We start from the raw sequence: 22472 nt of genomic DNA, 5'->3' as shown, positions 1-22472 counted from the left end.
TAGAGAACCAGCAGGGAGTCGCCCTGTAATAACATGGGTGTCTTACTTGGGTATTTGTTAGTGCCTGTAGAATATTCAAATATTCTCTCCAGCGGATCCTGAATGAGGCCTGTCCTGTTATGTGCCTGCGGGTCCTGAATGAGCAGGCCTGTCCTGTTATGTGCCTGCGGGTCCTGAATGAGCTGGCCTGTCCTGTCGTGTGCCTGCGGGTCCTGGCCTCTCACTAGGACCAAACGAGTTTGAGCTTGTCAGTTACGGACACTTTGATCTTGTGATTCTCCCTGTGACACCGGATCGTTACGCAAGGCGAGCTGGATCTTCTAGGAGGAAAAGATGGCTTGTAAACCCAAGATGTGACAGACCCCGGATGTTCCACGGATAGGCCGGCAGGCTCCCTGGGGCTAACAGCTGGGCTGCCGGGCCATTCCTGTGTGGGGGTGGGCTGTCCCTGAAATGTGCACGCGAGGAGGGGGCTTCTGACTTTGAGGAGTTACAACACTTGAGGAAGGCCAGATGATATTTGCATGAACAATGGGGGGGGGGGGGGTAGACAGGAGCAGAACCAGGGGAATTAATAAAGCAGGTGGGACATGAATGCAAGGGGCTGACCCCCCCCCCCCCCCATGAGTTGTCTGGAGGTGAAGTCAGAAGATGGGGGAGACTAATGGGGGTGTGGATAGGAGTGAGGGGGAAATAACAGAGATGGTGAGAGCGGGAGGAGGTTAGAGGGAGGCAGAGTAGCCCCTGGTGCTGTAATTAGGCTTCGCCACTGGGGGGGAGGGGGGGGGGGTCCATCCAGCCTGCTGGCGTATCTGACTGACGGGCCCCCACATGGCCCCCACATAGCCATCACTCTTAAACAATAATCACTGCGATAGAATGGATCTCATGAAGCCATCCAGTAACCAGGGGGTGGCCACCAGTCTGCCAGGGTTTGGGGGTGGGTTTACGGCATCGCTCCGTGTCCATAATCGCCTCTCACCACCCGCCTCCAAGATCCGGCCTCCATGCTGCCCAGTAATCCCAGTGCAGATTCCGGCCTTGCTGCTTAATGCGGGCGCCTGGTGAACCTTGCCGTAGGGGAACTGGCACATTCAGACCCAGGTGCCTGTGATGAGACTTCCGGACTTTGCGTGGGTGAGATTAATGCACACTGTCAGCCAATGCAGTGCTGGGCTACATCTCATTGGTCACTTTATACTGAGTGACACAGTAACTGGTAGCTTGTGTTACTGCTGCACGTACACCAAGGGTTTAGGAATCCAATTTCACTGATTACCATTAAAAAGGAAAAAAAAATACACAAGGCTTCAATGACTCATGGCTTGAACCGTAGGATAATTTATTGCTGATGTGCACCTCCTACAGGAGAGGCTGTGAACTGCCAGGCGTGTCGCTATTGCTGTGAGTGTGAAGGAAGTGCTTGCAGAGCCCTGGTGTTTGGGACCTGGAGGTCATAGGAGGTGTGTTAAACCAGCGGGATGCCATCTCAGCTCCCAGAATCCTCTGCTGGTTGCCTTTAGTGACAAATGTGTAAAAGTGTGAGCAAATAAATAAATAAAAATGTGACACCTCCTTCAGATCGAAATGCCACTTTTTGGAGTTGTCTGTGTGTGTAGACCAAATGTCCCCCACAATGTGATAAAAACCTGTTATTTTTACTTTACAGGGAGCATTTTTCAGGTCCCAACAAAGATCTGTGAACGCAATCAAAAAATTAAAAAAGACTCGAATTTTGTTTGGATACATATGGTTAATGGTTAAGGTTGGGGCTGGGTAGGGGTTAAGGTTGCATGTTGGGATTAGAGTTTTTCCCATAGAAATGAATGGAGAGTCCCCACAAAGCTATAATTACAAACCTGTGTGTGTGTGTGTCTTTGCGTGCATGTGTGTCTGTGTTTGTGTGTGAGAGAGCACGCAGATGCAGCTGCTGCCTTTCAGTCAATTCTAGGTCCCCCCCCCTCCGCCATGGATGGCACCAGCGTCAGTCCCGCCCCCACTGCGAGAACCACCTGTTAGTCTTGTCAGATCGGCAGCCAGAGCCGCCACCTGCCTGCCATCGCACCCCTGCGCCTATCGTGTGTGTTTTAGTGTGTGTGTGTGCGTGTGTGTGTGAGAGAGCAGGTATACCTATCTTTGTGGGGACACAATGTCCCCATAACATGATAAATATTCATTTTTTTTTCATTATGGGGACCAGTTTCCTGGTCCCCATATGGGAAAGCTCTGTTTTATAAAAATTGGTGACTTATGAAAAAACTAAAAATGCAAAAACTCTTGTATTTTGTTTGGTTACTTATGGTTGTGGTTAGGGCAGGGTGAGGGTTAAAGTTGTCATAGTTAGGGTTAGCATTTTTCCCATAAAAGTGAATGAGTGGTCCCCATAAGGTTAGGTATACCTGACATCCGTGCGTGTGTGTGTGCGCGCGTGACTCAGCGTGCCTGAGCTTTAAGCTCCATGATGAGGCACTGTGTCCCCCTGAGTGTGACAGTGTGTGTGTGTGTGTGTGTGTGCGCCCCTTCACCTCATTTGAAACAACCCAGCTGGCTGAATCTTTTTTTTTCTTTTCTTGTTTATCTCACAGTGTTTCTACTGGTTGAAAGCTGCACCCCCCCCCAGTCCAGCACAGTCATCACATGGCAGTGGCCCTTAAGACCGTCTTCTCGGAAATGTAGAACATAAATGTCACCCACATCTAATTTCCGTAAAAACAACTTGAAATGGAAAAATGTCTTCTTAGTCTTTTTAGCAAATGTACTCATTTATGAAAGGGTCGTTACTTCTTCTATCACTGATGGTTAATATTTCAGAAATTCAAACATGATTTTTTTTAAACAATAATTCAGTTTTTCATTTTTGCCTTTACTTAAGTCTGGCTGTTTTCCAGCATGTGTTCTGTTTGTGTTTTCTCACCTCTCTTGTCATTATTGCCCATGCAGTTTTGTAAATCATTAGCACTATTTACAAATTTTTTATCCTGGTTTTTATCTCAGAACAATTCTGGCTGAGTTCTGTGATACTGAATTTAGTCCTTGTCTTTGGCGGTTACCTTTGCCACACCTGTTCAATATTTGTCTTGCTGTACATAACTTAGTTGTACAGCAGATGTTTCATATCGAAATAAAACTATTTGGATTGTGCAATATCCTGTCTATATACAACTGTAAGCATTAAGATTCCTAAACTGCATAGTTTCCCCCCCAGACTTTAACCATTGCCGGTTGTGATAATGATGCTAATTGGTTGTTGCTAATCGTCACAAATTGTTGGAAAAAATGTCCAAGCCTGAGTATTTCAGACCTCGGCTCCACCTAGAAGGCATGCTGGAGACTCGCTGGGATGACAAATTATTATCCAACCAGTAAATTAGCCAGTAAGAGAAAGCAAGGTGGTGTGAAGCATCATGGGAGAAAACGTCGAAGGAAAGACAAACAAGCCTTTGAGTTGCATCAGTGTTGAGACCAACATCCCAAATGTATTGGTTCAAGCAACATGCGTCCTATTGTGTGGCTGTGGGTTTGCTTGATTATTCATCTGAGGCGAGGAACCTCCCAGTCAGGTGGGTTGGGTCCCCCATGGTGTTCCATAGCGACCCCCACTGGCATTCTGAGGGGACTTTGGATGGAATTTAGTCAGGATCACTGCTCCCCAAAGGATGCGCCACCCAAGGACAAACTGGTAAATATTCTAGATTAAGAGGAAATTGTAGAGAAAATTAATAGTACTGATATTTGGCTGTCGCTGCTACTCAAGAGCTGCTGAATGAAATTGAAGGTTTACCCACAACTCTGCATCAGTGTTTGCATGTCGCAGGCACCTGACTCTTGAGTTTATTTCTAAAGTGTGTTTGCATAGTCATCAAAGCAGTGCCCGCGTTCATTTGCGATTGTTCAGTGAGACTGTCGTGCGTAATTCACATCCTGCAAGCAGAGTGCCTGTTGGGAAACTGTCTTCTATGATTTGTGTGGCACTTAGTCCACAAGAGTTCTTTGGTGGAGAATTGCCAGTGAGATTTTGGGCATTAAAATGAATTCTGGTTCCCAAGTAACATCAAGCTGAGAAGTCTAAATATAGACTGTTTCACGTCAGTGCTATTGATGAAGTACCTTAATTACATGATTTATTTAATAATTTATACATTTACTCAGGAGACACTTTAGATGGGATTTCGACAGCTCATACAGCGGTTTATTAATTTTGAGAAATAGATGTTCTTATTGATGCTGAACAGACTGTTTGTCACTCATAGGTACAGCAGCGGGGTTTTGGGCTGTGACTTGCTGTGTATTTGGAGGATTTGCATAGTCTGTTGCTTTAGCCGTTGGCTGCTCGATGAGCCTGGAAGCCCTGCTCAGCAAGAATCTTATGCAGTCAAACACAGTTGTTCAAATGTTGGTGTTAAGCTATGCTTTTGTCTATCAAGGTGTATCAGTTTTTCCATTTTCAGACCCACTCTTGCAGTCTCCCCAGCCTTTGCACAGATCACGCTGCACAGCCATGTATTTCTTGCCCTTAGCATATAATGCTTCGCTAACCAATACCTCCTCGAGATATTATTAAGTTCATTAAGTAAGGCGGTGGTGAAATGTAACGAATCCATGGAATGGCTGAGGTGCCCCTGAGGAGAGGTTTGTTCATCTAGCCAACCAACAAGGCATCAGTAGCTTTTTGGAGGACAGTGTTGTTGTTTTATTGTGTTATTACTCATTTGCATATATTCCAAACTTAAATTTGGAGTTTGCATGTTCTCCGCATGGAGCTTCCTCTGGGTTCTCTGGTTCAAACCATGCTGAGCTTAACTGCAGTTACTAAATTGCCCATAGGTGTGCATGTGAGTGCAAGGTGAGTGAGTGTGCCCTGTGATGGGTTGGTGCCCCATCCTGGGCACTACCAATACCCCCACCCCCCACCACCACCACGACACTTCTTCCTGGGAACTGGAGCTGGCTGGTTCCATCTTCCCACACAGTCGTGTTGCAGTGATGTTTGTTTTCTTCGGTCCATGGAGTCGCGCTGACTGCGTTTGTCTCTTTCCAAAGGAGAAAAAACCAAGCTTTATGTTTGCATTTTCCAAGGTTATTGGTCAATTTAATTTCTCCTCAGACATGGATGTTTACATCTTTCACAGTTTGCACAGATGAAACCGCCGCATATTGGCTCGGTAAATCTGTACGAATCGTTATTTTTCCTCGTGTGATGAAGCACAGGTCATGAGGTACAGTCATTAATCGTTAGTGTGCCTGCTAACTGACGATAGCGCGTCACCCGATGATGAAACTGCTTTGAAATGTGTTGATACAGTAAAGGTTAAATATAGCTTACAAAAATTAAAGATATGCTGTGACAATGGATTCAGTGTAGTCAGCAGAGGGGGAAGAGTCACTGGTTGAGAAATTAATGCTGCTGAAATTTATGTGCTGGAAACTATGGCAAATATAGGGTGAAACAACGACAATTAAAATTGGTTTAATTTATATGAGCTATACAAGTATCTCTGTATGAGAGTGTACTAATGCTATGATCATCCATCTCTGGGGGGGTGGAGCCTATGCCAGGTGCACCCTGATTGGATGCCAGTCCATCGCAGGCCACAAAGCAGGGTTGGCAACTTTGGTCAGCTGGTTGAAATGAAACTTTCAGTTCTAGACAAGTCTGCACACGCATGCACACTCATTTACATGCATGTAGCAGTTGTATTACCATGTAGGGTTTGCAAACTACCCCGACGCTTTTGATGTAGCTAATTTTAGGTTCATAATGGAATAATATAGATTTGCCATAAGACTTCTTGCGTGAGAGTCTGAGGGCCTGAGTGTCACACCAGATGCGGGACAGTTGGCGAACCCTAAAACATGCAGACATGCTTTCGGTGAATTCGAGACGCCCATTAACCTGAGCACACGCCTGGACCGTGGGAGGAAACCCACATGGCACAAGGTGAACTCGCCAGCTCCAGAAGCGCATGGCGGAGGCAGGTTTAGAGGCGGGAGGTAACGTGCCGCACGCCCAGCTAGCTAAGTGTGCCATCCTCCCGCATTGGACTGATGAGCTCTCCGCTTTTCCCTTGTTAATCCATACAGCTCACAAGGCAGTGCTATGGAACGTTATGTCGCAATAGCTAGCTAGTGGAATGGAGGTTGTAAATCAACTTTAAGTCTGTCGACTGTATCACTGCGTCAAAGAGGTTTTACTATAACAAGTCAGTGTGTGGTCTCACATTGCCTATTTGTGTTGTCTGCAAATAATTCTATGTTCTTTTTTTTTTTTTTTTACTTTTTCCTGGATTTTATGTTCTGTTTTGAAATCCCCAATGACCTACTGGCAAAGCTGCTAATGTTAAGTGGATTTTTAGGATTCAGAAATCAGTCAAATGGACACAGAAGGCACATAACTCAGGCTTTCTAACTGATCTGTGAGCCTGTGGTTTCCCCCCCAACCCACTCCAGCATTTATGGTAAAATCGATTCAGCCTCTGGCCAAATGACTCTGGGAATGTTTAGCTTTAAAAGCTCACTGCATTCCGTATTCTGCCATTGAACTGCAGTGCTTCAGCTGGGAATGTTTAGCTTTAAAAGCTTACTGCATTCCGTATTCTGCCATTGAACTGCAGTGCTTCAGCTGGGAAGGTTTTCGTGAGAGATGGGGCACAGCTGGGGGGCTGGGCACCTCCCCGGCCCCAGGACCCCCGCCAACTCTGGCCCGTTACACCGTTGCCATTTCTTGGGGCCACAATCATTTTATATTCAGTACATTCACTGAAAGCGATGTCCAAAATCGTCTTTGCGGAGTGTTTTTTAGAGATGTAGGTACTGTAGGATAAATCCTTGCTGAGATCTTTACCTCCTTCTTGCAATCTACCAATGACTGTCACATCAGCCTGTGGTGACTGTATGTTGGATATTTCTTGTATTTAAGCCGTTTGCAAACGGTGTGCTGGTTTGTTAAACCTCACATATCGATGTGTTTCTTAGCATGTGATGGAGTGTGACCCCGGGGATCAGTTGTTGAGCTCGGCGGTGCCCCCTGTAGGCCAGCTGTCATCATCAAAGCCGCATGTGGTTTTCCGGTGTCACACAGAGGGAGGGTCTTGAAATTCTCGAAAACAACTCTTTGTGGGTGTTTCTTCTGCTGGGGTTTCAGAGACATACAGTTGTTTCAAATGGTAAGATTTGAGGTTTCACATTGCATAAGTTGCATCAGTGGTGGTTCATGAGCGTATTCGTCTTTGTTGTTTATAGAACAGTGGAGGAGTTAAGTGTTTTCATGTCCTGAGGCTCATGCTTCAGCCAGTGCCACAACCCCCCCCCGCACACACATACATACTGAAGGGCTAGAAAGGAGGTCCGGGGAGGTGCCAGATTTGGTTCCAGGTGTGATGGGCGGCTTTGCATTCAGAGCTGTTTGCTGGGAAGCTGATACTGCCGATGGAGTCCGGTCCCTCGGTCCCACACCCCCAGCGAACATGTGACCATGGGGATTAGGCAGGAAATTGCATCAACCACCACCTGCCCGCTTGAGTCCGTGTGACCACAGTGTCCCCCTGCCCCCCGGTTGTTCTGGTGAAGCTCGCAGGCCGGGGTAGATTTTATATAATTTATTCCTTTTCCATTAGCTGTGTCCCCTCCCTGCCTGGCACTGGTAGTGACCCCTCCCTCTTCCATTAATGTTAGTGCCGCAATGGGTCCTCTGATCACACATATCTTCTCTCTTACTTACGGTCATAGCGTCTAGGACTGTGGCATAGTGTTGTGGAACATGTGCCGGAGGCTGTCACCGTGGGGACCGTCACGGTCGCGGTTTGTAAATGGCCACTCAGCAGCGTCGCCCGTCGTCGTGACTGAGACACCGTGGTGCCTTTGGCAGCTAGAGATCCCGGCTTGGCTCGCCGCCACCGCCGGAGATCCAGGCCGCGACAGAAGGGCCGTGCTACCGCCGGCTTGCTGGGCATCAGCCAGTCGGTGCGCGGCCTGCCTGCTCGTCCCCGCCGGCGCGGGGTGAGGGGCGTGGCTGTCTTTCCCCCACCCGTGCTGCTCTGTGGGGTAATGACCCACTCTCTGTTTGTTACCCTGCTTCCCTCTCTGTCTGTCTCTAGTTACCGTGTCCAGAATTTGCTCAGACAATATGCTGAGTAATACTAGATGGTCTCCACAGAAGGATGTTGTCTAAGTTCTGTCAGATCTTCTCTAACGTCATGTATGATCTTTCCTGATGTATCGCATTTCTTTTAATTTGGTTTTCTCTTTCTCTCTTACCCTTACTTAGCAAATCCCGTTTTCTGCTTTTCTTACTATTGAAGCACCCCCCCCCCCAGCTACCTCAGGACATCTGCTGACATGGGAGTGTGTGTCACGCTTCTCCATGTATGTGTGTGTTCATTTGCCCAAAAGATGCTTATAAACAAAGTGTGTAACAGTCAGCATGTGCAGCAAACGCAACACAGACGGAGGCCATCTATGCAAACTCAGTATCTGTATCCATACAGAACTGCAGCTCTGGAAAAAATCACTCTGTATTATTTTTTTTTAGAAAATCTGCATTTTTAAATCCTGGTTTCATCCTGGTTCTACTGCCTGAAGGAATACACGGCAGGTTCTTTCCAAGCTTAAAATATCTAACACAGCAATACACAAGAACAAGGTGAAGCAGGAGACACTGGGAATGACCAGGAACCAGTCAGGTAGAGGGCGGAAGCAACTTTCTAATGCCAGAGATGACCGTTAACTTATCCGACAGTTTCTTATGAGTCGTAGGATGACATCAAGTGACTGGGAAAAGGAATGGGAAACATTAAGTGCAGGTGTGAATTGTACTGTTCATATCAGGCTCCTAGAAGCAGGACTGAAGTCCCATAAAGCCAGGAAGAAGCCCTTCAGTAATGAGAAACAGAGAAGGGCCAGGCTGGAGTTTACAAAAAAATGTATATTATTCACAGACACACCCATAAATTGTGAAATGAATGAAACTAAAAATTGTGCTGTGGTCTCTTAATTTTTTCTAGAACTGTATGTATGATCACAAAGTAACTTCAAAAGAGACACACAGATATGCAAAGTTTTGTAAGATCTGTAAAATACAGGAAGATGTTCTGATTATTGAAGAATCTCCTCCCAAATGAGATGAGATCTTCTGGAGCCACATATTCTCCTCCACTGTAGACATTTCAGAGTTACAGCCGCTTCTTTTCTTCATTTTGACAGTTGGCAAGGTGACATTATTTTTTTCCAGAACACCACTGTCGTTGCATATGTCTGAAGTATAACAGAGATTTAATCCCTGGATATTTCAGGAGTCTGCAGACAGGTTCTTCCGTGGGATAAAGACTGGGGGGGGGGATTTTGTTAGGTGTGTGTGTTGGTGTGGATTATGTTTGTATTACATTGTGGGGACCAAATGTCCCCTACAGCATAGTAAATTCCTCTTATTTTGACATTGTGGGGACCATTTTTTTGGGGGGGGGGGAGTCCCAGACGAGAAAGGGTGTGCATGCGTCAGTTTGGTTTCAGTTGAATTTTAAGCTTTAAAAATCACCTCCCCCGCTTGCTGCCATCGTGGTAGCGTGACCCCCCCCCCCGCGTTCCACCTACCACCCTGCTGCCTGTGGCTCAGGCCTGGCCTTCCGCATCCCAGCCTCCGAGCCGGCCGTGGCCAGGTGGGCACTCTGCCGTGTGGGCCGGCTAATCGGCTCAGCAGCACTGTTAGCCGTCCCCCGGCACTCATACAGTGACACTCGGCCGGTGATTTAGCAATTGGTGCCAGCAGATATGGTCTGTGCCGGCAGATAACCTGCAGACGTCTCCCGTGAGCAGCTGCTTCGCTCTTTGGCTCTTCAGCGCTGGCGCTGTGGTTACGCTGCTTACAGTTTCGACCAGCAGGTACATAAAAACTGGCCCAGAAGCAGCTCAGATGGTGGCATCAGACAGGCTATAGTGTCATGTCCTCCACGGAGGGCTGACATCACTGAAGCACAGGGGTGTGTGTATTATGTATATATTATGTTGTGGGGACATTTATGTAATAAAAACCTGTTATTTGACTTTGTGGGCAACAATTTCCCTACAAGGGGGAAACTCAGTTTTGTAAAAATCAAAAAACTAAAAAAGTAAAAGTCTTGTATTTTGTTTGGTTACTTATAGTTAAGGTTAGGGCTGGGTAGGGGTTAAGGTCCTCATTTTGGCATTAGAGTTTTTACCATAGCATTGAATGGAGAGTCCCCACAATGTGTGTGTGTGTATGCTTGGATAACAATATACCCCAGAAGCATGTACACACACACACACACACACACACACAGTGTGACGTGGACACCTGACACACTTGCCAGCACGCTCCCTTTCTGACAGTGTATTTTTATAAACCAGCTGCAAGGAGGCCTTTCTGTTCCAGAACATACCAGACTTGCATCACTATCAGCATTTATGGGTTCCGCTTTAACATCGCAAATGCGGCTGGCTAAATCATCTGCTGAGTTGCAGTAACATTATAAAAATAAATCAGAGGGTCACAGCACTCCACTCCGCCTCTATCGCTTGGTGTCTTTGCTCCCAGGCTGTGATGTAATGCATGATCCTCTTTGGAGTCATATAAATTATAAATGGTCCTTTTGGACACCTATAGTATGGAGCCATAGTGTTCGTGAGGCAGAGAAGCAGATGTTGTAGCGGCATGAATGTAAAACACCGCTAGTGCAGCTGTGTAATGAAAGGATGGTGCTGTTTTTTCTGCCATTCCTACAAGTGTGAGGTACATTGGAATACCACCGTGCTGTCCCCCTCAACCCTAACCTAGATCCCCCCATGATCCATTACCGTGGCTCTTTTACACCCCCCCCCTCCCCCCCACCTCAATAATTCAGTTACTGGTAAGTGATCCGACAGACTGTATTGCGGGTAGGGGGCGGCATGCAGGGGGCAGGAGGCGGCTGGCAGGGGGCAGCTGGCAGGGGGCAAGGGGCGGCATGCAAGAGGCAGCGCGCAGGGGGCGGCACGCAGAGGGCAGGAGGCGGCTGGCAGGGGGCAGGGAACAGCGTGCAGGGGGCAGGGGGTGGCATGCAGGGGGCAAGGAACGGAATGCAGGGGGCGGCACGCAAGAGGGCAGGGGGTGGCGTGCAGGGGGCAGGGGGTGGCGTGCAGGGGGCAGCACGCTCGCTAATCGCATGAATTATTCAGCCCCCTTAATTAAGCTCGTTTTCATAGCTCCCCTGTCAATGCAGTCGCCCCATGGGGCTTAGTGATGCTATCGCCATGAAACCTGGTTGACAGCAGTTACTGTGGGGGGGGGGGGGTGGCAGAGGAGAGGAGAGGAGACTCCTGTGTTCAATTTGGAGATGTGGGGGTGGGGGGGTCGTCATTGGAAAGTTAGTGACGGAGACGCTATATGCATTGCTGCTGGTGGGGGGGGGGGGGGGGGGTTACATGGTGCCTCAGCCAACCAACTCCTGGAACATTTATTCTGCCAATAGCAAGCCTATTTCTTTATGTATGTACACAGACTTTATTAAGCCCTAAGGGGGAATCAGCCTGCAACAGCAGCAACATTAAACTTCGGAGTGCAATTACCGGACGGGACGGACGGTCAAAGCGCAAGACCCCAGATGGGGAAGGAGGACCGTGAGCTGCAAGTGACAGATGACAGGTGACAGGTGACAGCACGTCATCTCCCGGCGGCGCAGGACCCTGGATGGGGAAGGAGGGCCATGAGCTGCAGGCAGCAGGTGACAGGTGACAGGTGACAGTTTGCAGCCCCCCTCCCAGTGAGACTCATGGGATTCGTTGCTGTGGTTCTTTTACTTTGGAAGGTCAGCAACCCTTAAAGTCCCCCCCCCCCAGGTACAAGCACATGCTCAGGCTCATATTTTCATAAATACCTGCTATGCTTGAGTAATGGCGGGGGGGGGGGGGGGGGGGGGGGGGGCATTACTCTGGGAAATAACTGGCCTCTGTTGGCGCCTGAGGCGGCCTGCTCTTTCTGACTGGGGGAGGGAAATGCAAAATTGGGGGGAGGTGTGTCCGACTAAGCGGGTCAGGTCTCAGTGCCTGTGTCACTGGTTTTAACCCCAGCCTCAGCAAAATAGTCACACATTCCTTTGGCTTATTGTATTTTGTACAATATATGTACTTTGACATGCAATACAAAGTGCGTAAGTGCATGTAAAGAGCCCAAGTGCACTGGGATTACTTGAGACCACTGAGAAGAGGTAAATAAGTGAGGCACTCCAGCTGTTCTGTCATGGGGAGGGCTGTCAGGGGCTCTCCTGCACTGTAGCCTAGGATATGTAAACATTCGTTATGCAGCTTTGTGTACTTAAGCTGAAACTTCTCCAGGGGCATGTCAGGCTCTGATAAGCCAGCAGACTCCCTCATGTTCCACGTAAACATAGTTGTCACTGATGCAGTGCATTGTGGTCTAAATACTTAGCCAAAAACCGCTTACATGTGATATCTGCCAATGTGTGGATGAAGTGCACATCAAGCATAATGCACTTGGCTTATTTGAGGAACGGGACACCCCTGAATACTTGTGCTAAGCATGTGAACACGCACGGCAATTGTGGTAGTGTGTAAGTGTGGACCAAGTGGTAGGAATGGGACAAAACCCTATATGTCTGTCTCAGTGGAGAGCATCATGGGATACAACCCATTCCTGCATAGTGTGGCTGACTGTTTACTGTGCATATGACAATAAACTTTGAATCTGTGACGTCACTGTGCCTGGCCTTGTCCCCTGCCTTGTGAGGCTGGCTCTCTGGCTCAGTGTGACCCTAGCAGTGGGTACAAGCAGATTTTAAGAACATGGAAACCTCTCTGCACTGCACGTTGACAGTGAAGGGCTTTGTCACGCTGCACGTTTAAGCTCTGACAGATTCCCCGACATGCCATTAAGCAGCAAAGGTCACCCTCCAGCACAACAGACTGAGGAAGCTTCATCAAAAAGGAACATTGTTTAAGGAGTCTGCATCCACAGTGAGCTCCGTTTAGGCCTGCATGCCCTTCATGGGGTTTGTGTGGAAGAGCGCCGTGTTTGTTTGGGTCCTGGTGATAACTTCAGTGTGTATGTCTTTTTTTTGGGGGGGGGGGGGGGGGGGTGCTGTTTATGCTGTTGGGGCTGTAATCGTGGCTTTGTCTACATCAGTGAGGGTTTTGTGCATTGTGAGAGCCGCATGAAAAAGCTGTTTATGTGTCGTGACCTTCAGCATTAGCCCACCAATACGGGACTGTGTGTGTTTGTGTGTGGGGGGGTGGGTGCGGAGAGGGGGAGGTCAGATATACATTACCTTGTAGAGAGCAAATGTCCCCACAATGTGATCAAAAACCTCTTTTTGGTCACCACAAGGGAAATTCAATTTTATAAAAGTCTGTCACTGCAGTCGAAAAACTAAAAATGCCAAAAATCTTGTATTTTGTTTGGTTACTTATGGTTAAGGTTAGGGCTGGGTTGGGGTTAAGGTCCTCATTTTAGGATTAGAGTTTTTCCTGTAGAAATGAATGGGTTGTCCCCACAATGAATGTGTGTGTGTGTGTGTACACACTTCTGTAACCTTGGCGTTGTCTTTTTAGAGCTAGCCTTAAAAAACACACATAAAATGTGCCAACTGTTTGTTTGTTTGTTAACTTGCATATGTATGCGTGAAGTCACCGTGGCAACAGCCATGTTCGTGTATCCCTGTGTCTATGATCCTTCGTTGCTTGGCAGTACCTCGGCACTAGGGGACGGGATGGTGCCTGAAGACGTTTGGAAGGCGTTTCCGCGTAACCCTCACTCATGTTTCGATGATGATCAACCCCAGCACTTCCTCCCTAGCCTGGGTGGGGGGAATTGACTAGCTAGTGATGGGGGTGTTGTGTTAGACCTGGGGAGGGATTCTCTGTATGCCAAGGCCTGAATGCATAGTATGTAAGGCTGCTGTAATTATGATGGGCTTATTTCACAGGAACCCTCATCCTGAGGGATTTACGCAGCCTGCAGCACAGTGCAAAACCGTATTTAACCATCCAATGTGAAATATTAAATACTTAATATAAACTTGGAAAACACCTACAGAAGAGATGGTTGAGACCCCCAGACAATCAGCAGTAAAAATAACTATTGTAACCATGCCCTGCATATGCTAGTAAGATGTGTGGGTCCTGTTTGACTCAAGGACCGCAGGACTCACAGGTGCGTATGTTTGAGGCTGGACTCCGTCGCAGCCCCTTCCCAGATCCGTCAGCTGCTCTGTTTTCTCGTGTGTTTCTCTTGCGTTCACGCAGAGACACCGTCAGGGAGCCAGTAGCCTGGATGTCGTGCCGGAGGCCTTTCTGCCTTTGCCGGGTAATGCGGTCATGATTGCAGAAGAGTGTGAGGCCGGGGCAGCCTGGCGTTTCTGTGTGGATGCCGCCCGCTTTCACTCTGCTCTGGGACTCTCTTCTCGCTTCTGTCTGAAGGGTGGCAGGGGAGCCCTTCTTCATTAAGGGGAGAGCGAGTGTTAATGGTGTTTCCTGGAGGTGGAGGCACTTTGGAGAGGCTGCTGTGCATTATGGGTAGTGTTATGGGCAGGGTGGCAGGGGAGCGCATTACTGTCTCTGCCAGGGGAGGATATTAGCGGCGTCGTCATGTAACATCTGCTACTCTGCTACAGAGAGTCAGGGCTTTGTGTTTGATCCCTGTGACTGTGTGTGTCTGTGTATGTGTGTGTGTTTGTGTGTGTGTTTGTGTATGTCTGTGTTTGTCTGTGTGTGTGTGTGTGTGTGTGTGTATGTCTGTGTTTGTCTGTCTGTGTGTGTGTGTGTGTATGTCTCTCTGTGTGTATGTCTGTGTTTGATCCCTGTGACTGTGTATGTCTCTCTGTGTGTATGTCTGTGTTTGTCTGTGTGTGTGTGTGTGTGTGTGTGTATGTCTGTGTTTGTGTATGTCTCTCTGTGTGTATGTCTGTGTTTGTCTGTCTGTGTGTGTGTGTATGTCTGTGTGTGTATGTCTATGTTTGATCCCTGTGACTGTGTATGTCTCTCTGTGTGTATGTCTGTGTTTGTCTGTGTGTGTGTGTGTGTGTGTGTATGTCTGTGTTTGTGTCTGTATGTGTGGGTGACGGCATTGGGGGTCACTCCTTACGCCACCTCGCCCTGCCTGGGACGCTGAGCACAATCCTGGCTTTGTCAACACCCCCCCCCCCTTATTACTCATGGGCAGCAAAACAGAAGTTCTGAGGTGGATGGGGAGGGGGACCAGGGTGCAAAATGGCAGTGAGGCTGGGGGGAGGGCAGTGAGCAGAGCGGGACTCGGGCGGGGAGGCGTGCCCTCTGTCTGGGTGGTGAAACCCTACCCCGGTTCAGGGCAGCTGAGGTGCCCCAGGTGGGTATAACCAGCCCCCCTTCCCCCACCATGCAGTGTGGTACTTAACATTCAGTCACCCTTTCGAGAATAAAGGAGAGCATAAAGGAGGGACCAGTAATGGGAGTGCAGAGGCCTTGGTTTGGTTCCTTCACTCCTCCGAATGTAAAGTGATATCTAACAAATAATAAGCAGTGAATAACAGCATTATTCTGCCTGTGTGCCCCAGGGCCAGTGGCTCTGAGCGGACATATCTATGTTCATAAAGTCAGATGGCAATGTGACTTCAAACAGCAAAAAGCCGTTAGCACCATTAGCAGCTATCATTACTCAGTTACTCAGTGATGCTTTAAGCGGCTGATTTGAGCTCCCTCTCTCCCCCCCCCCCCCCCCCCCCCCGTGTAAGACATGAGCGCCGATGACAGGTTGATCTGCAGCTTCCAGCAGTGTTTTCTCTGCACTTTACTTTCAATGTATAAAGAAAGTGATGGTGACACCTTACTTAAAGATATAATGTACTATAATGCACTATAGATACCTTCGTAATGCATTATAATGGTAGGTATAAGAATTAAAGATTGTCTGTACTGCATTATGAAGGTTTCTATAGTGCATTATGGAAGAGAGCTTCATAAAGCGTCTGTAATGTATAATAGACATGGTTATAATGTGTTATGCCTTTTTATAAATATGTATAGCCATATTTATAATGATTTCTGAATGCATTATGATGTGTCATAAATATGTTCATAAAAACTTATAGACTCATTCATTCATAGACTCTTATAGACATTGCATTCATAGAATATGACATCAAAGCAAACAGCTTTAGCCATAGATGTAAAGGGATGTCAGGCCTGAGGAGGAAACAGCCAGTGTGAGGAGCAGTTGGGGGGGGGGGGGGCTGAGGAGGAAACAGCCAGGATGAGGAGCAGGTAGGGGGGGGCTGAGGAGGAAACAGCCAGGATGAGGAGCAGTTGGGGGGGGGGGCTGAGGAGGAAACAGTCAGGGTGAGGAGCCGGTGGGCGGGGGGGGGGGGGGAGGTGCTGAGGAGGAAACAGCCAGGATGAGGAGCAGGTGGGGGGGGGGCTTCTTCAGGGTTGTGGTTGGCCTGAAATATGGCAATTGCTGTGCATTTTAAGATCTTTCTCAACCTGGAAGGTGTGACAGTGCTACTGCGTGATTCTCACCACAGATCAAGCTGCGAAGTTTTTCCCTAAAACCATAAACCCAGTTCCCAAAAGATACAGGACATGCATACACGTGATAGAGTTGTGGACAAATTGTAATATTAATAATCATCAATCCATCTTTTTTGTGAAGTACACGGTTACCATGACTCTGCAGCCTATTGCTGGTGTGCGGGACCCAGTGCATCACTGGTATGCATGTTTGAAAACAGAAAAACAGCCTTCACTCCAAGACAAATGTAAATGTTTTCCCAATAGGGCACTTTTACATTAAAGAACATATCAACCATCACAATGGATAATTGGACAGTTTAATTCAGGCAGAGAGAGACAAGGAACGAAGCAGGAAAACCCTGACAGCAGGTGACATCATACGGGATCAGTTCTCCCTGACAGCGGGTGACATCATACGGGATCAGTTCTCCCTGACAGCGGGTGACATCATACAGGATCAGTTCTCCCTGACAGCGGGTGACATCATACGGGATCAGTTCTCCCTGACAGCGGGTGACATCATACGGGATCAGTTCTCCCTGACAGCGGGTGACATCATACGGGATCAGTTCTCCCTGACAGCGGGTGACATCATACGGGATCAGTTCTCCCTGACAGCGGGTGACATCATACGGGATCAGTTCTCCCTGACAGCGGGTGAAATATTATGGGATCAGCATCCCTGACAGCAGATGAGATCTTATGGATTAGGTTTTCCTGAAAATGGGTGAGATCTTACGGGTTCTGCTCATCCTAACAGTGTTTGAGTTCCTAGGGAATCAGCTTTCCCAGGCAGTTGGTGGGATCATACAGGATCAACTTTCTCTGACAGCAGCTGAGATATTAGGGGATTAGGGATCATATGGAATTCGTTTTCTATGAAAGCAGATGAGATCTTATGGGTTCAGTTCAACCTGCGTAAGTTGAAGTCTTACAGAATTGAATTTTCCTGACAGCGAGTGGAATCTTATAGGTTCAGCTTTCCCTGACAGTGGATGAGATCTTTTGGGATCAGGTTTCCATGAAAGCGGGTGAGATCTCACAGGATCAGCTTTCCCTGACAGTGGATGAGATCTTACAGGATGTGGTTTCCTTGAAAGTGGGTTAGATCTTGTGGGATCAGTTCTCCCTGACAGCGAGTGAGATCTTATGGGATCAGGTTTCCTTGGCAGTGGATGCGATCTTATGGGATTAGGTTTCCCTTACAGCAGGTGAGGTCTTATGGGATGAGGTTTATCAGAGTTTGCCAGACTTTTCAGTGTGACTGGGTCAAGCCACATCTACAGTAGCTTGGGGTCATGATGTATTTGTGTGCAGATGCCTGCACCCTCATTAAGGAGAGGCGATAGTGGCCCTTCCTCCCACATTAAAGATGTTCGAGAGGTGAGGTACTGAGCCTGAGTCACCTTCAGGTCAGACATTCATATGAGAGGGTGTCCAACGTAGAAGGAAGCCTAAGATCCATGCATTCCACCATAAAACGTGACTCCAACAATAAAATGGGGCTATTTCAAATGCAGGGAGAATAATAAAAGTTGTACAAACCTCTGATGTTGTTTGTCTGTGTGTGTTATTTCTGAATGTGTTCATTTTTCTGCTTCATAAGATGTTTCATGTGAATATCTTATGTGTGTGTGTATGTTTATTTTTCTTTTTTCCTCAGTCCAGTCTGCTTTTCTTCTCCACAGTGGGTGTTGGCCTTCGAGATCTTCATACCCCTGGTCCTCTTCTTCATTCTGTTGGGCCTGAGGCAGAAGAAGCCAGCCATCCCTGTGAAGGAAGGTAAGACAGGAAGGGTAGGGCAATGGGATCAGACCTGAGAGGAGGAGCAGGGCTGTGGAGGGGTCGGCTGTTTGCAAGTTTGCGGGAGAGACAGCATCTGAAGGAAGGGCTAAGAGGGACTGGAGCCTGCGGAGGCTCCATGGCTTGATGCAATAAGCCTATCAGCTTCGGTATCCCAGGTCCTCTCTAGTGCCACCTAGTGGCTAACAGTGAGCAGTGCATCCACATGATCAAGATGATCTGTCCATATCTGTCTATGGGGCCCTTGAAGAAACAACAAGGACACAAGCACTCTCTCACTTGGGGACAGGGAGTATGATGGCTCCGTGTCTGCTGCCTCGTGTTTCACCGCCATTCCCCTCACGGCAACACTTTGAATGAGAAATGGAATTTGGGAGTTGTGCGCTTTCATGGGTGTCCTGGCAGCTGTCATTACACAGAGCTGTGCGGCTCATAACGCAAAAGCTGCAGCGCAGTCTGTAGGGCTGTCTGCACTTTATATGTCAATCAAATGTTGTTTCTTGTTCTCTTGATAGTTTCCATGGCTGCAATTGTCATTTCCTGTTTGTATGTCATTTGTCATTTAAAAAAAATTTGTTCTTTTTTTGAATGTGCAAATGAATCACCCCATTTGTTTTGTTCTCTCTGTCTCTCTCACTCCCACTCTCTTTCACTCCCACTCTCTTTCACTCTCTCTCTCTCTCGCTCTCTCTCTCTCGCTCTCTCTCTCTCGCTCTCTCTCGCCGCCTCTTTCTCTCTACACTCTGCTGCCACTGCATGCCGGTCCAGTCTGTAAGTTCGCCGAAAGCCTCTCGTCTTTTCGTTCTTTCTTTCCTCCCCATTGTCAGTCTCTCACACAGTTTTCCATCCACCCACTCGGCCGCCCCTCTTGTAGCTGCATTCCCGCACCTCCACTGTGCCCTGTCCCGTGACACCCCGTTGTTGCCCAAACACTCCCAGCCCAAAACACATACCCGACTTCTGAAGGAAACAAGTCCGGCTCATGGCTCAAACCCAAACTGTGTGCTTCTTGGGCCATGGTTAAAAAAAAAACCATAACAAGCACTGAGGCTTTGGAACACAGTGTGACTCAGAGGCTTAGGACACTGTGTCTGTGGTCAGAAGGTTACTAGGTTACTAAGGGTCAGCAGGGTGATGTCACAATCAGGAACTTGAGCAAAGCCCTCATCCCCAATTGCTCATGGGATTGGCTGGCTCTGCTATCAGTTGTACATTGCTTTGGATACCAGTGTCTTATAAAAAAATATGCAGGTTGGGCCCCCTGGTCTGTGCCTCCCCACACTTGAAATGCATTATGGGCTCAGCAAGCAGGATGCTTTCAATAACCCACCAAGCATGGGAGGTTCAGGCAGCCCCACAACCTCCTCTGCCGACGGGAGGCAACTGCCTCTGCAGGTAGGAGGCCACCCCGTAACCGGAGGCACTCTGTAACCTCCTCTGTGGGCAGGAGGCACTCTGTAACCTCCTCTGTGTGCAGGAGGCACTCTGTAACCTCCTCTGTGGGCAGGAGGCACTCTGTAACCGCCTCTTTGGGCAGGAGGCACTCTGAAACCTCCTCTGTGGGCAGGAGGCACTCTGAAACCTCCTCTGTGGGCAGGAGGCACTCTGTAACCGCCTCTTTGGGCAGGAGGCACTCTGAAACCTCCTCTGTGGGCAGGAGGCACTCTGTAACCTCCTCTTTGGGCAGGAGGCACTCTGAAACCTCCTCTGTGGGCAGGAGGCACTCTGTAACCGCCTCTTTGGGCAGGAGGCACTCTGAAACCTCCTCTGTGGGCAGGAGGCACTCTGTAACCTCCTCTTTGGGCAGGAGGCACTCTGAAACCTCCTCTGTGGGCAGGAGGCACTCTGTAACCTACTCTTTGGGCAGGAGGCACTCTGTAACCTCCTCTGTGGGCAGGAGGCACTCTGTAACCTCCTCTGTGGGCAGGAGGCACTCTGTAACCGCCTCTTTGGGCAGGAGGCACTCTGAAGCCTCCTCTGTGGGCAGGAGGCACTCTGTAACCTCCTCTTTGGGCAGGAGGCACTCTGTAACCGCCTCTTCAGGCAGGAGGCACCCTGTAACTGCCTCTGAGGGTGGGAGGCCACCCTGTAACCTCCTCTGCCAACGGGAGGCACCCTGTACACGCCTCTGAGGGTGAGAGGCGACCTATAACTGCCGCTACAGGAGGGAGGCATCATGTAACCGCCACTGGGGGCGGGAGGCTTTCAAAAACAAGGACGCCACTTCCATTTCCTGACTCCTGTTTGCAGGCAACTAACCGTGTGCTGCTCTTGACCCTGACATCTCAACACCCCACCCCACCCCCTCCATCACACAGGTGTGATACTGACAGGATTAACGTTCTGATTTGCCGTCCTCCGGTCAGTTGACCCACTTATCCGTCGTCGGCTCATCCCCTGACCCCTAATGCCGCTTCCACTTCCGGGACTGTGGGTTAACAGATGTCAGACACGGCCACCATGGGACACTCCCATCTGCGTGAAAAGAGCCAACGTCATTCGCAAATTTAGGCTATACCTGCCAGCTGGCACTGAATAATTTATTGTGTTTATTTAGTGTTTGTTTGGTTATTGTAAGGTACAGCAGCACAGAATCCTGGTCCTGCTGTTAGCATTGACACCTGTGCTCAGCTCTGACACATTATAACAAATGATTTCTGTCATATCCAAATCTTTTGAGGTTCTTTTTTTCCCTATCCTGGAATAAAATCACACTTTGGCTGCTCTGGTGACTCATCAAGGATTGGGTAGAAGAAAATGTCAAAATGCAAACGTAATTTCAATAAACACATCTGTTTTTTCTTAAAAAAAAAAAAAACAAAACAGAGACATTCACTGCAGTTACCCGTTTTAATTACTAGCACAAACTCAGGGCCAGTTGGTGACTGGTGCGTCGTTTTGCATTTTTGGAGTGATTCCTTGTTTCCTTTTTTCCCCTGTAACTGCCAAAAAAAGCAGCAGAGAGCTTTTCTGGAGTCTTTCGGCAGCAGAGCAGTCAGCTTATCACTCTCGTGACAGGACAGGAAGTCTCGGCCGCTCTCGCGATCGATTGCCCCTAAATCTCAGTGTCATGATCCGGTTGGAAAATGCTGACATCTGTGACCTTCTCTGCCTCCTTTCTGATTTCTGATGGTTTTCCTTCTTCCTCTTCCTCTTCTCTATCTTTTTTCCCCTTTATCATCTTCTGTTGTCCGTCCTGCCCTGTTTCTCCTTCTCTGTCCTTTCCCTTTTACCTGTATCCCCTCCTCCCACCCGGCCCACCCCTCTTTCTCCCCAGCATTCTATAGTGCTGCCCCACTGACCTCAGCTGGGATCATCCCCATCATGCAGTCACTGTGTCCTGATGGCCAGCGGGACGAGTTCGGCTTTCTGCAGTACAAGAACTCCACGTAAGACATCCTAAACCATGCCCCCCCCCCACCCCAAACCGTCCTGTCCAGTTCACTTTGAAAAGCGTCGCATTGAATCGTCAAATCGAATCACTTTGTCACATCACTTTGTAGAGCACAAGCAAGTGATAGACTTGTATGAAAAGTAACAGCAGTGACTAATAAAAATAATGGTGCAAACAGGAAGTACAGTCATCCGTCGACTTATGTGCTATGGAGTAATATCTGTCTCATAAGACCCGTGATAAATTTACAGAGGAGCTTCAGAAGCAGATGTGCTGGACATCAGTGGATTTATCTCACCACATGTGCGGCATGCAGCAAGAACCAAAACAAACCAATTGCACTGTCAATGTACAGGTTTAGTTAAATGTGTGTTACTGTATATTGTACCTTACAGTATTTGTCCTCTTCCCTGTAATGATTGAGATCCGTCCAGATCGAATTACATCCTCACTTGTTGGATGGAGCCCATATATAAGTCGTCGGATACCTGCATACAAAAACAGTAAATATGCAACATAGCAATAATAGATATTGTGCGATTTAGAAGAACCTAATCTCTGCTCTGGGGGGCACTGTGAGGCTCAGTAGGATTGGACATAGTGTCTGTGATCAGAAGGTCACCAGTTCAGGTCAATAAGCAGAATGACAGTTACACATACACTGTGACCCATGTATTGTGGTAACACTCATGAGTGTGACTGTGGTGTGCAATGGCGGTGTGAATGGGCTTGGAGTTAAGCAGCCCGATGATGGTCTGATGGAAGGACCTGTTCCAGCTTATTTAAC

At 48.3% G+C, this 22472-nt stretch overlaps 1 protein-coding gene across 2 annotated transcripts in view; it reads left to right on the top strand.

The window, feature by feature from the left end:
* The window catches only part of abca2 (ATP-binding cassette, sub-family A (ABC1), member 2), a 65361-nt gene that overhangs the window by 8807 nt on the left and 34082 nt on the right, over positions 1 to 22472 (top strand). For both annotated transcript variants that reach the window (XM_072707828.1, XM_023840707.2), the window contains exons 2-3: positions 18177 to 18270; positions 21569 to 21680. In XM_072707828.1, coding sequence (XP_072563929.1) covers positions 18177 to 18270; positions 21569 to 21680 — 206 coding nt within the window. The remainder of the gene's footprint in view (positions 1 to 18176; positions 18271 to 21568; positions 21681 to 22472) is intronic.

The sequence above is a fragment of the Paramormyrops kingsleyae genome, chromosome 2 (assembly GCF_048594095.1).
Source record: "Paramormyrops kingsleyae isolate MSU_618 chromosome 2, PKINGS_0.4, whole genome shotgun sequence".
NCBI lineage: Eukaryota > Metazoa > Chordata > Actinopteri > Osteoglossiformes > Mormyridae > Paramormyrops > Paramormyrops kingsleyae.
The sequence above is the reverse complement of the archived record's forward strand: the minus strand, read 5'-3'. Positions and strand labels throughout refer to the sequence as shown.